A 13,194-nucleotide genomic window follows, 5' to 3' on the forward strand; every position below is an offset into this window, starting at 1 on the left:
TTCCCTAAGACAATGCTGACAAGACACAGTCTGAAGGGCTGAAATCTTCAGTTTGGTGGGTGAAACATTTAAGTAGTACAAAAGCTACAAAAAATACACAGTGGGAACATGATGCATTAAGAACTAAACTCTGCTTTTATTTTTCTTGATGTGGTAGATGGTGGCAATCAACAACTCTGCTTCACCATCAGTTTGTCAGTCTGAGGTTATCACAGATTTTTGTAATTTTAGATCCTTCAGGTAGCCCCACAGAACATCAGAAATTCAGCACTGAATGAACTTAAGCACCACATATGGAGAACTATAGGCCAATTACATTACAGAAGAGCTTGATTCAGAGTCCCAAACTGGTTTATGAGGTTGAAAGTTAGAACTGCAAGATGTATGTAAAACAGCCCCTATACCTAGTCTCACTCTCACATTGAAAAAGTCAGAAGACAATGGTTTCATAAACTTCGACAAATGTAACTCAGAAAAGTAAGTACTGGGAGAGATCTTTGTGTGTATCCTAAATGAGTACCATTAAGTCTAGAAGTCCTAACATCTGGGTGCTTATTTGTCAAAGTGTCAAGTCCAAGGTAAGCCAAAATCCAGTGTATATACAATGTATGACAATTGAGATTGTGACACAAACATAAGATTGGAAAATCTCTCTTTTCGAGAATGGTCACACTCTCAAAGACTTTTCAAGACATCCTTGAATAATGAAAATCCAGTCTACCGGGGAACTAGAAGATAGCACAAACTCTGGAGAATTTGACGTACAACAATATTAAGAGAATTAAACGCAGTGGTAAATCACAAAGAGTAGATGATGTCTCTTGGAGCTCAAATATGAAACTTTCAAACTGCTAGCCACGGAGTACTTAATGTAGAGTACTGAATTTATAAATGGATGTGGAGAGGATTCAGTGATTCATGACTAGCAAGCGTGAATTCTACACTGAACAAATTATCTGAAACTTAAATAAAGTGTTAACTATATAAATATAAAACCCAACAAAATCACGGTAGTCATTTCTTTCTGTAGAAGGAAATCCTCTCTCACCAAATTGATAGTGTTCTCTGAAGAAGCCAATGAGAATGCAGAAACTCTTTAAAAGTTCTTAAAGGAATTAAGTCTCTCTGGGATAGAAGGGAATCACCCTTGTGAATCAACAGTCACCATGCCAAAGAGAATAAAGTGACAAAGTGTGCAGTAAATGCATATTCAGCGTAGCAAAACTGAAACTAATTTCAGAATGTTGCAGAAAAACATCACAATACTGAACAATTGGGGTTGTAAAGCTTTTGAAACCACCCTCCTCCTCCTCCCCCCCAGTAATCTAAGGGACTGAGTGACGAGGAAACAGAATGAACAATAAATTCAATATAAAGTTATGCATGTGTTGAAAACCAGTCCTAGCTTCACATACGAATAATGGAACTGAGCTAACCAGTGGCACTCAAAAATTAAGACTTTGCATTATGATAAAATACACTTATGGTCCATGAGAAAAAAAAAAAATCAGTCCACTGTCCAGTATCAGTCAGTCCACCCACCAACCCAGTAAATAATCAGAAAGGAAAAGAGAAATAAAGAGAATATCATTGAACTGTTCTATAAAAACCCCGTTCTCTCCATTCTTGAATACTGTTGCAGTTCTGGTCCCTTTCCTCGAAAAAAAGGCAAGAACACTGGGCATGGTTCTGAGAGGGGTAAGAAGGATCCAAGCTACAGAACCGTTTCCATCATTAGATACGGAAACCTGTAAAAAATTCATTAACAACTCTTCAGCTTGGAAAAGACAAATTGGCAGAATATGAGAGAGGTTTACAAAACCATAACTGGCATAAAGAAAATGGATAGTGAATGACTACTCATAATGTCCTGATACAAAGGAAGCCAAACAAAGCTAGTAGGAGGCAGGTTTAGAAAAACCCAGAAGTGAATTAACGAGAAGCTCAATATAAGCCAGCAACGTGCGATCGCAGCCCAGAAGGCCAACCATATCCTGGGCTGCATCAAAAGTGTGGCCAGCAGGGCAAGGGAGGTGATTCTGCCCCTCTACTCCACTCTGGTGAGACCCCACCTGGAGTACTGCATCCAGCTCTGGAATCCTCAACATAAAAAAGACATGGACCTGCTGGAGTGTGTCCAGAGGGGAGCCACGCGGCTGATCCGAGGGCTGGACAACGTCTCCAATGAGGAGAGGCTGAGAGAGTTGGGGCTGTTCAGCCTGGAGAAGAGGCGGCTTCGGGAAGATCTTATTGCGGCCTTCCAGTACCTAAAGGGGGCCTACAGGAGAGCTGGGGAAGGACTTTTTACTAGGGCATGTAGAGATAGGATGAGGGGGAATGGCTATAAACTGGAAGAGGGGAGATTTAGATTAAACATTAGGAAGAAATTTTCACTCTGAGGGTGGTGAGACACTGGCACAGGTTGCCCAGAGAGGTTGTTGAGGCCCCATCCCTGGAGGTGTTCAAGGCCAGGCTGGACGTGGCCTTGGGCAACCTGTCTAGTGGGAGGTGTCCCTGCCCATGGCAGGGGGGTTGGAACTCCATGATCTTCAAGTCCTTTCCAACCTAAACCATTGTATGATTCTATGAATGGCTCCTCCTGCAACAGGTCAGAGATTTGAGGGACCCCATGACAGAGAACGTTGTGGTTGCAAGAAAGTTTGCAAAGATTCATGATCATACAAGTGCTTTGAAGACAGCTCTGAGATCTGAAAAGTTTGTCTACAGACAGTTAGTTTGTCAATAAACAAACAGATTCAGAAAATTGCCTGAGCTGAAACAAGGTGGAAAGCAAGAGAATATGGAAAGGAAGTATTACATAACCTCGCCGTGCTTCTGCCCTTCCGTGAATATCCATGTATGGCCTCTTTGCTAGGCACCTACCGCACATATCTGCATAAAATACACACCAGCGCACACATCTCTCTCTCTCTTTCAAATTTATTTCCACATATATAATCTTTGCACAAAGAATGAATAAAACTTCTCAGTAAAGACTTGGCTTCTTCAAGATCTGCCAGAAAAGCTGCTTATTCAGTTCCCTGTCCTCATCTTTATCTATTTCATTCATCACTTCTTGCAGTTCTTCATCCATGAAGTTTTCTGCTTTTTTTTTTTTTTTTCTGAGGTTTTTAAAAGATTTGACAATTTCACTGTCACATAATGCGCCCTAACGCCTATCCAGGCATTTCCTGTCCTTTGAATGGAAATTTCCAGAACTAGCAATGAGACATACTTGTGCACTGTAAGTGCTGAAGCGTGCAGGGGTACAGATGAAAATAGGAAGTGAGACCACAGGAAGAAAAGGCTGCGTTGGTTTTTCAATAATCAACTACGAGTAGATGATTGCATTCATTGGTATTGTAAGACCTCAGTAATTCATTTTGCAGCTGGAGAGTTCTGCAAAAAGAGAAGCTGATCACTGACCTGTCTGAAAGGTAAATATTCATGGAAAACTTTTTTTTCCCCTTTCTTCCTAATAAATGAAATTTTAATTTAAAGAATAAGCCTTCACAAGTGTACATACATGTATACTCACTTACTGCAACCTATAGCTGCTCGTTTGCTTTGATTTACTTGGTTTTTTTGATCCACACTTCTTTAAGAAGCAAACGGTGAATTTCAGAAATGTTGCTGAGCTAAAGCATCTGGCTCATTTCAATGTGTTATGTGGAATAAAGCAGAACAGTGCTCCCGGCGACAGCAACTGGGGTAAGTTTTGATGGATAAGATAAGCCCAGATAGATCTGCTGCTGCAAATTTGGAGGAAGACAAAATAAAACTCCCATCAGACAAATTTGTGAGTGCACTGACCACGTGGGAGAGAAAAAGTGAGAAGGATCTTTTCTCCCTTACGTTTCTTTTAGCTTGAAAAAATGAAATGAGATGTTCAGCCAAAGTATGTTGCTAAATATGCAGCACAAAACCAGAAGGAAGGGAAAAGGCAACGCTGCCAGCAGCAAGACACTGATCTCTGCATGTAACAGAACTATTCCTAGAAGTATAATTTTTCCTCTCTCATTTTCTTCCTCCCACTTCATGCAAGAGGGCACACAATGGGGAAATTACGTATGTCATATGGATCTATAAAAGGGGAGACGTTAGTAAGAACAGCTTTAGTTATGTACTTTCCCGTTACGAACAAGCTAAATGTAACCATGTCCCATCTCTGATTCTTGAAAACTCCTTATGCAGACAGTATACATTTAAGAAAAATGCCCATCTTGTCAAGTGGCATTAGCAACACATTATTCTGCCTTTAAATATATAAATATTTTTCAGACAATTCCAATAGACTATAATAAAATCTACTAAAGCAATCATCATACAATTTTATGTTATGCATTAATGGCTGTTTTCTGATACAAACAAAATTCTGACTTCTCTCACAGCACTTCACAACAAAAGAAAAAGTAAATAGCGTAAACTGAATCTTGACTCCTTTTCTTTCTAGGATTAAGGTAGAAGTATTGGAATAGCATGACAGGATGTTGAAGGAAGAAGAACAAAGAAAAGATGTAGACTGAAATAAGAGCTAAGATGACATGAAAGGCTTCAAACATTCTCTTTTAATTGAAATGTTCTGCAATTAAAGCCAATTTTGATAATGGTGAACATCATGGGTTTCACTCATATTTTACTCGTTCCTTCTTTTTATCTTAGGCAGAGGTATGATTCTCTTTACTCCTTCGTACTGCCAGAAATCCCAGTCAAAATGCAAACCTTTGATTACAACAAACACATCCAAAACTTGAGAATTGTTGCCCTTGATAGCTTACCTCTAAGGATAACCTTTAGAAATGCAGCAAAATTCTTTAGAGCCAATTTGTAATCCTCAACCCCCTTAACACTGGTTTAGTTATCAGAGGCGAGTAAACAAGATTTATTTTACAGTCTCTGCAGCTTACATCCTTCCTGACCTCCCGCAAGGCATACCCAGACTTGCCCACTATAATACGGGATGAATGCCACCGGTGTCCGGCCATGGGCTGACATTCTGTTCTGTATCCAGCAGAGCTGACAGAAGTCACCGCTGTACTCCTCCCCCTGCTACTCAACACGTTCATACCAGAGTTTAGCCCCACTGAATGATGTGGGAAGACGGAACGTTGCCTGTAAGGAATCCATAATTCTCTAGCTACAATAACCTGGTTAGCGTCCAGAGTTTAAGCAGGTGGTCTGAGCCTGCCTCACCAACTCTGCCCAGCTATGCGGCAGAGCTGGGAACGTGGGGATTTCTAGCAAAGATGAAATGATGAGTAATTTGGCATCTTTTTTTGTTTGTTTGTTTGTTTCACAGGCCTAGCCAAACACAGAAAAGGACCCATGTTCACAGCTATATAAAACCACGATGGCAGTTAGCTAGTCCAGTCCCACCCCCAGGGAAAAACGGTCCTGTGCATACCTCAGTTCCATTTCAACCTGCTTGGTTTAAAACTAAAAAATTTATTTGCAACTGCTATTCCCCAAAAGCACCTAAGTCTGGTGACTGGAACGCTCTCTGCTCCACACTGTGTGCCTCTAACGACTGATCAGACCCAGCAGCGACACGTGTATTCTGTGGAGATTACACTTTTCGTTAATTGGCCATGTTCAATATAAAGAAAAGGAGCGGGATAAATAGATTAGTCTGGTTCCACACAAGCCATGGAGGCAGATGAAAAGAGCATCGAACAGGGAAAATGACGGAAACATGAAATAAGCACATTACACAGACACAAGATTAGTTCAGGCTTTCTGTTGATCACAAGAACTGGATTTCATCACTCCAGATAAGACATCCCACACTGTCACCGATTCCAAGCCTATCTGCAACGATTGCACTTTATGTACCAGTGCATATAGGCATGGCTGCAGTTAACAGTCTGCAAGTTACAGTTTTAATTTGCTTGATGTTACAAGTATACAGTAAACATTTAAATATGGGCAGGTTTTAAGCCATACGTCTTAGAAGAAACAAGAGAGGCAATACTTATAGAAACGGATCAGTGACTTGAAAAGTAGCAGTTCTAAAAAATAATACAAGGATCTTGGCCGAGAAGTCATCTAAACACAAATTCCTAACGGTGAAAAGGGGATATGCCTAACAATGCATATAGTATTTCTTTTTGATTTGGTGCTGGTACAGCCCACGTGCCCTTTGCTAATGTTCACATTTCAACAGGAATGTGAATAATCTTGAAAAGGTTCAGAGAAAACAGACACGTGAGAACACTTAAGGATTAGAAAGCACAAAGCTCTCAGTGGTTCAGCATACACAGGCTTTTCAGGAGACGACTATGGGTTACTTTCTCCTCAACCTACATATTCCTACAGGGAAACAGAACAGAAACATCATCAGTCCAGTAGACAAAGTCTGTAACTGCTACTAAGACTGGAAACTACCATTTGGAAATCTGTACCAGAAATAATGCAAAGTCTTAAGGGAGAAGGCAATTACTCGAGGATTTTACCAGAGGAAGTAGTGGGTTTTCCATCGTGTGCTATTTAAAAATCAAGCCTGGATGTTCTTTTCCAAAAAGCCATATTTTTGTCTTAATCAGCCCGTGAATATCCTGTGTGTCATACAGAATCTCAGACTGGGCAATCACAAATCCCCCCTCTGGGCATATAAGCTATTAATACGTACTTCTGAATTCATGCCGACTGAATAAACTGAGAAAGATATGTATGTCAGCGAAAAAAAAACCCTAGTGACTAAGCAACTATCTTGTTCTTTAAACCCAACTAGTACTCAACAGGTTGTTCTGCCGATATGGACTACAAATCAGGTCAGGAAGTATAGATTATTATTACATGCGTCTGTTCCTGAGAGACTGATAATGAGATCAGGAGCTAAAAGTACAGAAGCCTCAGCTAGGAGAGACTCGAATGAAAGGATCCCAGCTCCGCTCCAGCATTCTGCAGACAGAAGACGCGACGGCAGACTGGGGTGTACTAAGTCATTCTACAGCACGAGCCAAATAGAATCGCTGTCACAGTATTTACTATGATTTAAAGCAAAATTTCCTTTTAGGACAGATTACATGGCTTAGCGCAATAAGCCCACATACAAACCTGAGAGATCACAATCGAACACGCACAGCTAATATACATATTTTTCTCAGCACAGTAGCCAAGCAGCATTCAGCTTTACCTTTTTGCTACCACTGTCAACATTCTCCCAATTGTCTTCAGTTTTTGTTTTGTTTTGTCTCACAGATGGACCATTTACTCGTAGCTATCATTTTTCAATAATTTATTCTGCATAATCACAGTTGTCAGACTAAATGTTGCTTCTGTGGTTCAGCAAACCGCGCAAGGCCAATATTCTCATGCCAACGAAGAGAAAAGGAAAGAAAATATGAGACACAGGTGCTCTCACTCTCATATTGCCTGGTCCTACGTATGGCCCAGCCTGTACTGATCAGTTCCTTTTTCAGTTGACAAGAGGCTTAAAACAAGGTCTTTTTAGGCAGGAGGGAAGGCATCCAGAGCATGTGGCACACAGAGATAGAGGTAACTTGGAAGACATTCAGTTATTAGTAAATAACTGCTTTTCGTTGAACACTGCATGAGAGAGACACTCCCAGGTGTGGCAGCCTGGAAGAAGGGGCTCCCGAAAAGGACAGTGGACAAAAAGCAGAGACCACTGTGAGCTTAACATCACAATATACTTTAACTTGATGAAAATATGTGGTGAAACTCTGATATTACTCTGATATTACTAGAGGGAGATAAAATGAGATTGAACCTTCTAGGGTCTTTAGAGAAACACAATTTCCAGTTCAAAATGCAGCATGTTTTTGGTTATAGATACGGGAAAATAAAAAATTGAAAGAGACATTTGCTTATGACTGATTAAAATTCACAAAGCCTCTGACACCTTCAATTTCCCATTACTTTCAACAGCTTCTGCATTTTCCAAAATTATTGTGATATCAAGACTATAAACATTTTTTATTCTATCAGAAAGGTGTACATAAATAGCAAAGGGTGCACATTAATCTAGACAGAAGTTGCCTCATCAGAAAGACTTCAAAATGTTCAATTTAATTATTTAAATATGTTTATTTTCAGAAAAAGAAAACAGATTTAGAAAGAAGGGATACTTTTAAATTTAGATTTATGCTTTATTATATTGATCGAAATAAATTTGCTCAAGTAAATGAGCATAGAAAACTCACCTTCCAGAAATTATCTACTTTGCCATAAACGAGAGATTGATTCTGCCTTTTGATGTCATTAATGTGTTTAATGTCACTGGAATTCAGATGCTGCTCTACCACAAATCCAAGGAAGCTGTTATCCGGAGTGTGAGCTGCAAGAAATGGAGCATATTCAAAACCTTTTAAAGTATCAGTTAATGGCACAAAAGCGTGAATGTTGTCAGAAAAGTAGATATAAGGAACAAATTATTCCTTCACATTCAGACTGAGAGATACATTTGCTTGCTTATTATTGAGAATAGTTCTTATTAATTTTAAGTCCTTCTGCGTATGTCTACTGGAGTAAGCAGTTATTTTCTGGCTGGTTTCTGACAATAAAAATTCTATAGCTGGACCAAGGCCAATGATAATGATTTTTTATGTGCTGTATTTTTTATTATTAGAGAGAAGAGAACCAGAGACAAGAGAATCCAGCTTGACAATCTCAGAGATGCAATGCCAACAATTTGAAAAAACCCTGAATCTATGCTTGCGAACAAAACTGTATATTGCTCAACATCATAAATAAATTTTAGTATATTTCTTGGGTTCATCTCCTATATTGGAAGAGCTAAGACCAACCATCCAACTCACTGCCTATTATGTATCCATGCTAACTACTAGCCTACAAAGTCACACTACGCACATCCAAATACAAATTTCACTGCCTAATTCATTAAGATATATCCATCATAAAACATTGAAAGACGACAACCGATGTTGGCAAAATTTTTGTTAATCCAGCGCACAGACAAAAGAAGTGCCTGCAAAGGATATGCAATTTACTTTTGGTTTTCTATATTATTTTTAGACTCTGTTGGCCTTTTTCCAGCAGTGACATCCAGCAATACTAGCCACTGTTCTCCTCCAATAAAGACACAGACCTATAGGCTCATTAAAACTATGGGTTTTGTTTTGGGTTGTTTTTTTGTTTCTTTTTTTTTTTTTTTTTGTAAACAGCCTTTCATTCCAGGGACTCCAATATTCAAGGCTTCAGGTAAAAATCCATCCCTACTATATAAAAATTACTCCAACATGTGGGATTTTTGTGCCTTTCTAAAAAGTGTCATAGCCTCACAAGTTTACATAGAAATGGGCTGCAATAAACACTAGGATCTCCTCTCTAATCCTCCCTTTTAAATTCTGGCACCCAAGCTGACAACTTCTTACTAAGCACATTTTGCAAAGTTAAAAAAAACCAACCACCAAACCAAAAAAACACCCCAAGCACAACGCCCCAGGCACTTATGATACATGCAAAGCTAAACCTATAGTCATAGTTATAAAAAAAATAAAATTCTATTGCAATTATGAGGTTTTGCCTTTTGATTCCTGAAAATCAGCCAACTGGATAATGCAGTAGAACAGAGAAACCATACACAGCGTACACTTCCCTCTGCCATTACATTTAGTCTTTCAAATGACAATTACTGTTTTTCACCAAAAAAAAGCCTCAGCAACAGCTAGGCACTCACTTAGACCCAAGGACTTTTTAGAATTTAGCACAGCAAATGGCATGTTGCAAATATGCCTGAAAAGGGGCATTTTTCCATCCTTTCATATTTTTGGATGAGAGACTGCATTCAAAGGAAAGGCAAGGCAGTACACACTCAAAAGAAAAATAAACCTTTGTTAAAGTTAGCACTTAGAACTGGTGGAATTCAGTGCCTCAAACATCACTGACGGGAAGCATTCAGATGGATTTTTATGCAAGATCATGCAGTTTTAGAAGTACCAGTGCTGTTACTTTGCATAAAAGACTTTAAATAAAAAACATAAAAAGGGGAAAAAAAACCCTCATGGTTCTGGAAGGCTCACAGAACAGTGAAGCATTTGGTAATATGCCACAGGTTTGAATAAGGCTTGCTTGTTGCTCAGCAATAATTTTCTGCCCTTATAATCAGAGTTCTCAAAACATAATAGAGTCTGGGGATCTCGGGAAGCTGTCCAGGGTTCCAATCTGTCATAAAATCTTTACTGATGCGTAACACGCACTTTTAATCACAACCCCATAAAGACGGTACTATCTCTGCAGCAGAGAACAAAACCCCAAAATTAATTTTAAGTATCGTAAACCATGCTGACTCTTCTGCGCCTAGTGCAAAAAGAAGCAAAATCCTTGAATCATCCATAGCACTGGAATCACTCGTGCTTCAGAATGAGTTTGCTTGCAATCTATTCACCACTCTCCCTGCAAGGGAAAACCTGCAGTCATTTCCAGTAGTAAAGACTGGAAACGGTTATTTATTGAAATTCCAGTATAGTCATACTATTCTGAAAATTCATTATGAAGTGATTTGCTCCAAACAAGAGACTAACAGTAATCTATACTGCCGTGACAGAGACCTTCTCTAGGGAGAGGATTTACTTTCTTCTGCACTTCATGGAGTGGGATTGAGGAGTATACACACAGCTGTACCACAAGTATTCATGCAACTGTTCTCCTTAAGTGCATCATCACCCTTGGTGCTATCTTGAACAGGACCTTACACAAAAATTTCCCAACAGCCGGACTACTTAAATAGAGCAGAATCGAGCTTTCAGCATCTTTTCCATTTAGGACATAAACTAATAAACATTAGCAAATCCATTTAGGACATAAACGAATAAATATTAGCAAATCACGTGGATACGGAACAAACTCTGCTTACTCATGTCCAGACACAAACTCTGCAACCACTTCCAAGTCACATTTCCCCACCACACGTTTTGTTACTTGCTTGGAAACAACTGTGAATGCAGTCTTTTAATCTTTTGAACAACCTTCACTTATATTTGTCTGGAAAAACTTGCACAGCAGATGTTGACAGACAAAATAGGCCCCTCTCAAGAGTTTTACAGGGCAACTGAAATCAAAAGCGTGTCAACCAGACAGCAGCATGTATAATTCTGCTATGAAATGGAGAGAAGTTTGAAAGACTTGACTATGAAGTCTGATGAGAGAGAACAGTGCGTGCTCTGGCCTTAGTCACACACAGGGACCGCCACCAAACTTTGGAGGTCAGGCTGGTCACTACCAAGTGTTTCTTTACAGCCTTGGGCTGAGAAGGTGCTGCACACAACAGTGTGCTTTTTCTTCTTTCCTAAACCTCACTTACCCTCAAGCTAGCTGGCAGGAATGAATCCTGCTGCACCTTTCAGAGATAGCAAACTTGAACTACTACTACAACGTGCAAGAGAAAGATCCTTTTATTCTAGAAGCTAGTGCCATAAAGTCAAAGACTAAGGCTACAGTAGGTCATAGCAATAATTTAATCTCACCTGACTTATACAGAATTTATATTTTTTTTGTGTTCTGTTTCTTTTTTATGGGTTTTTTTTTAAGATACTTAATGATGCTTCAAAGATATACAGCAATGCTGAAATCTACTACTTGTTTTTCAATAGCTTTGTACACTGCTGGCAAATAAATGTGAATCACTTCACCTCAGGATGGATGCTCACAACATGAAAATAAGCGAGGTGAAAAATTTGAGAAATACACAAAAAAAGTGAAGACAAAAAATTATTTTTGCGGAGTGTTAGTTCATTAATCTTGAACACAAAGAAATAGCAAAGGAATTGTGCTGCTCAGTTGTTGGGTGGAAAAAAACAAACCAGAAATACAACAACACGGTTAACGTAGTTACAAACTTCAGTTTAACCTGATGAAATGCAAGAGTGCAGTTTATAAAACTGCATTCTATCAAGTTCCTCAAAAACCTGTCGTTCCACGGCAGGATTTGAGAATGCAAAACTAGCAAAACCAAACTCACTGATACTTGAAGAAAAAGCCAATCACCAGTTTCCACAGGTGCCCTGAGAATAAAGTTCCCTACCATTATTTATATTGAGCTGATATTGCTATTTTCCAGTTGCTGGATTGAAGCACAACAGAGCTTTTGCATAGTCTACAGACACTTATTGACACACGATTCTGCCCGTTTAGCAGCTGCATTTTATTAATCCATGAACTTGTCTTTCATAATACAAAATTCTTCTCAATGATAGCATTCCTTTTTAAAGCTCCAACTTATTTATAAACACAGGGATACTTACGGAACATTGTATAAAACTGCTGTGGATTAAGGTTCCACTTGCCCCATGGTGTCTTGTGGCCTTTAGACTGGGCATAATGGGCATGGTTAAACTCTGGTTCAGTACCAAAGGAATCCAGAACTCTTAGCATACACCTAAAAGAAAAAATAAAAAAATTTACTGTTGGTACACATGCATATGTATACATGTGTGTGTATATATACATATTATGATAATTAAGAAGATGTGTTTTGGTTTTGTTTGCAACTGTGGAGGATTTATAAACTGAAAGTGCATTTTAATTTCAAACATTTCTGTTCATATTACAAAGACATTATGATCAGCAAATCCAAGGACATATCAGACATTCACATAGCAACCCCAGAGCTTATTTTGGGTTTCTTTGTTCTTACAGAATGAAGTTATGTTTTAACATCCAAGTAGAGCTTATGGGAATGCTACTGTGGTCACCTACATTCCTGGGGCTCTGAAGCACAATTCAGGCAGAAGAAAAGAGGATTCTTCCTCTGTTTTCTAACATTCTCACTCATTACCACAAAATCAAATGCAACAGCCAAGGGCGACATGCCAAGAAGATCAGAGCAGAATAGTATTTAGCCTTTAGACAATTGTATTTAGTCTCCAGGTTCTGACTTTTGGGTCAATTAGACCTACTGGAGAAGCACTGAAGCCAGCTTAATTTGCTGAATGCTTGCAGTCAGACAGACCATTTATTTGTTTATGAAACATTCTGTCACAGACTTTTGAAGAAGCAATATAAAAAGTCAAGTGTCTGCAACAACCAGTCTACGACTGAGGGAAACCTTGGCTTTGGATTATAAAGGGTCTGGGATGAGAGAATCATGCTCAGTCCTTTATTTAAACTCCTATTAATTCCCTGGAAAAAAGTTTACTTCATTTACGAGTGGCTCCTTTCAAAAAAGGGCCCGTAGTACATGGGAACCAGAAAAAATCTCAGAATGAAGGCGGC

The 13,194-nt window shown here is 39.1% G+C and overlaps 1 protein-coding gene across 1 annotated transcript in view; it reads right to left on the reverse strand.

The window, feature by feature from the left end:
• Nucleotides 1-13,194, reverse strand: part of MGAT5 (mannosyl (alpha-1,6-)-glycoprotein beta-1,6-N-acetyl-glucosaminyltransferase) — a 78,696-nt gene that overhangs the window by 21,952 nt on the left and 43,550 nt on the right. The window contains exons 9-10 of the mRNA XM_009895859.1: nt 12,225-12,358; nt 8,166-8,299 (exon numbers count right to left, since the gene is read on the reverse strand). Coding sequence (XP_009894161.1) covers nt 8,166-8,299; nt 12,225-12,358 — 268 coding nt within the window. The remainder of the gene's footprint in view (nt 1-8,165; nt 8,300-12,224; nt 12,359-13,194) is intronic.

The sequence above is a fragment of the Charadrius vociferus genome, unplaced genomic scaffold (assembly GCF_000708025.1).
Source record: "Charadrius vociferus isolate BGI_N301 unplaced genomic scaffold, ASM70802v2 scaffold862, whole genome shotgun sequence".
NCBI lineage: Eukaryota > Metazoa > Chordata > Aves > Charadriiformes > Charadriidae > Charadrius > Charadrius vociferus.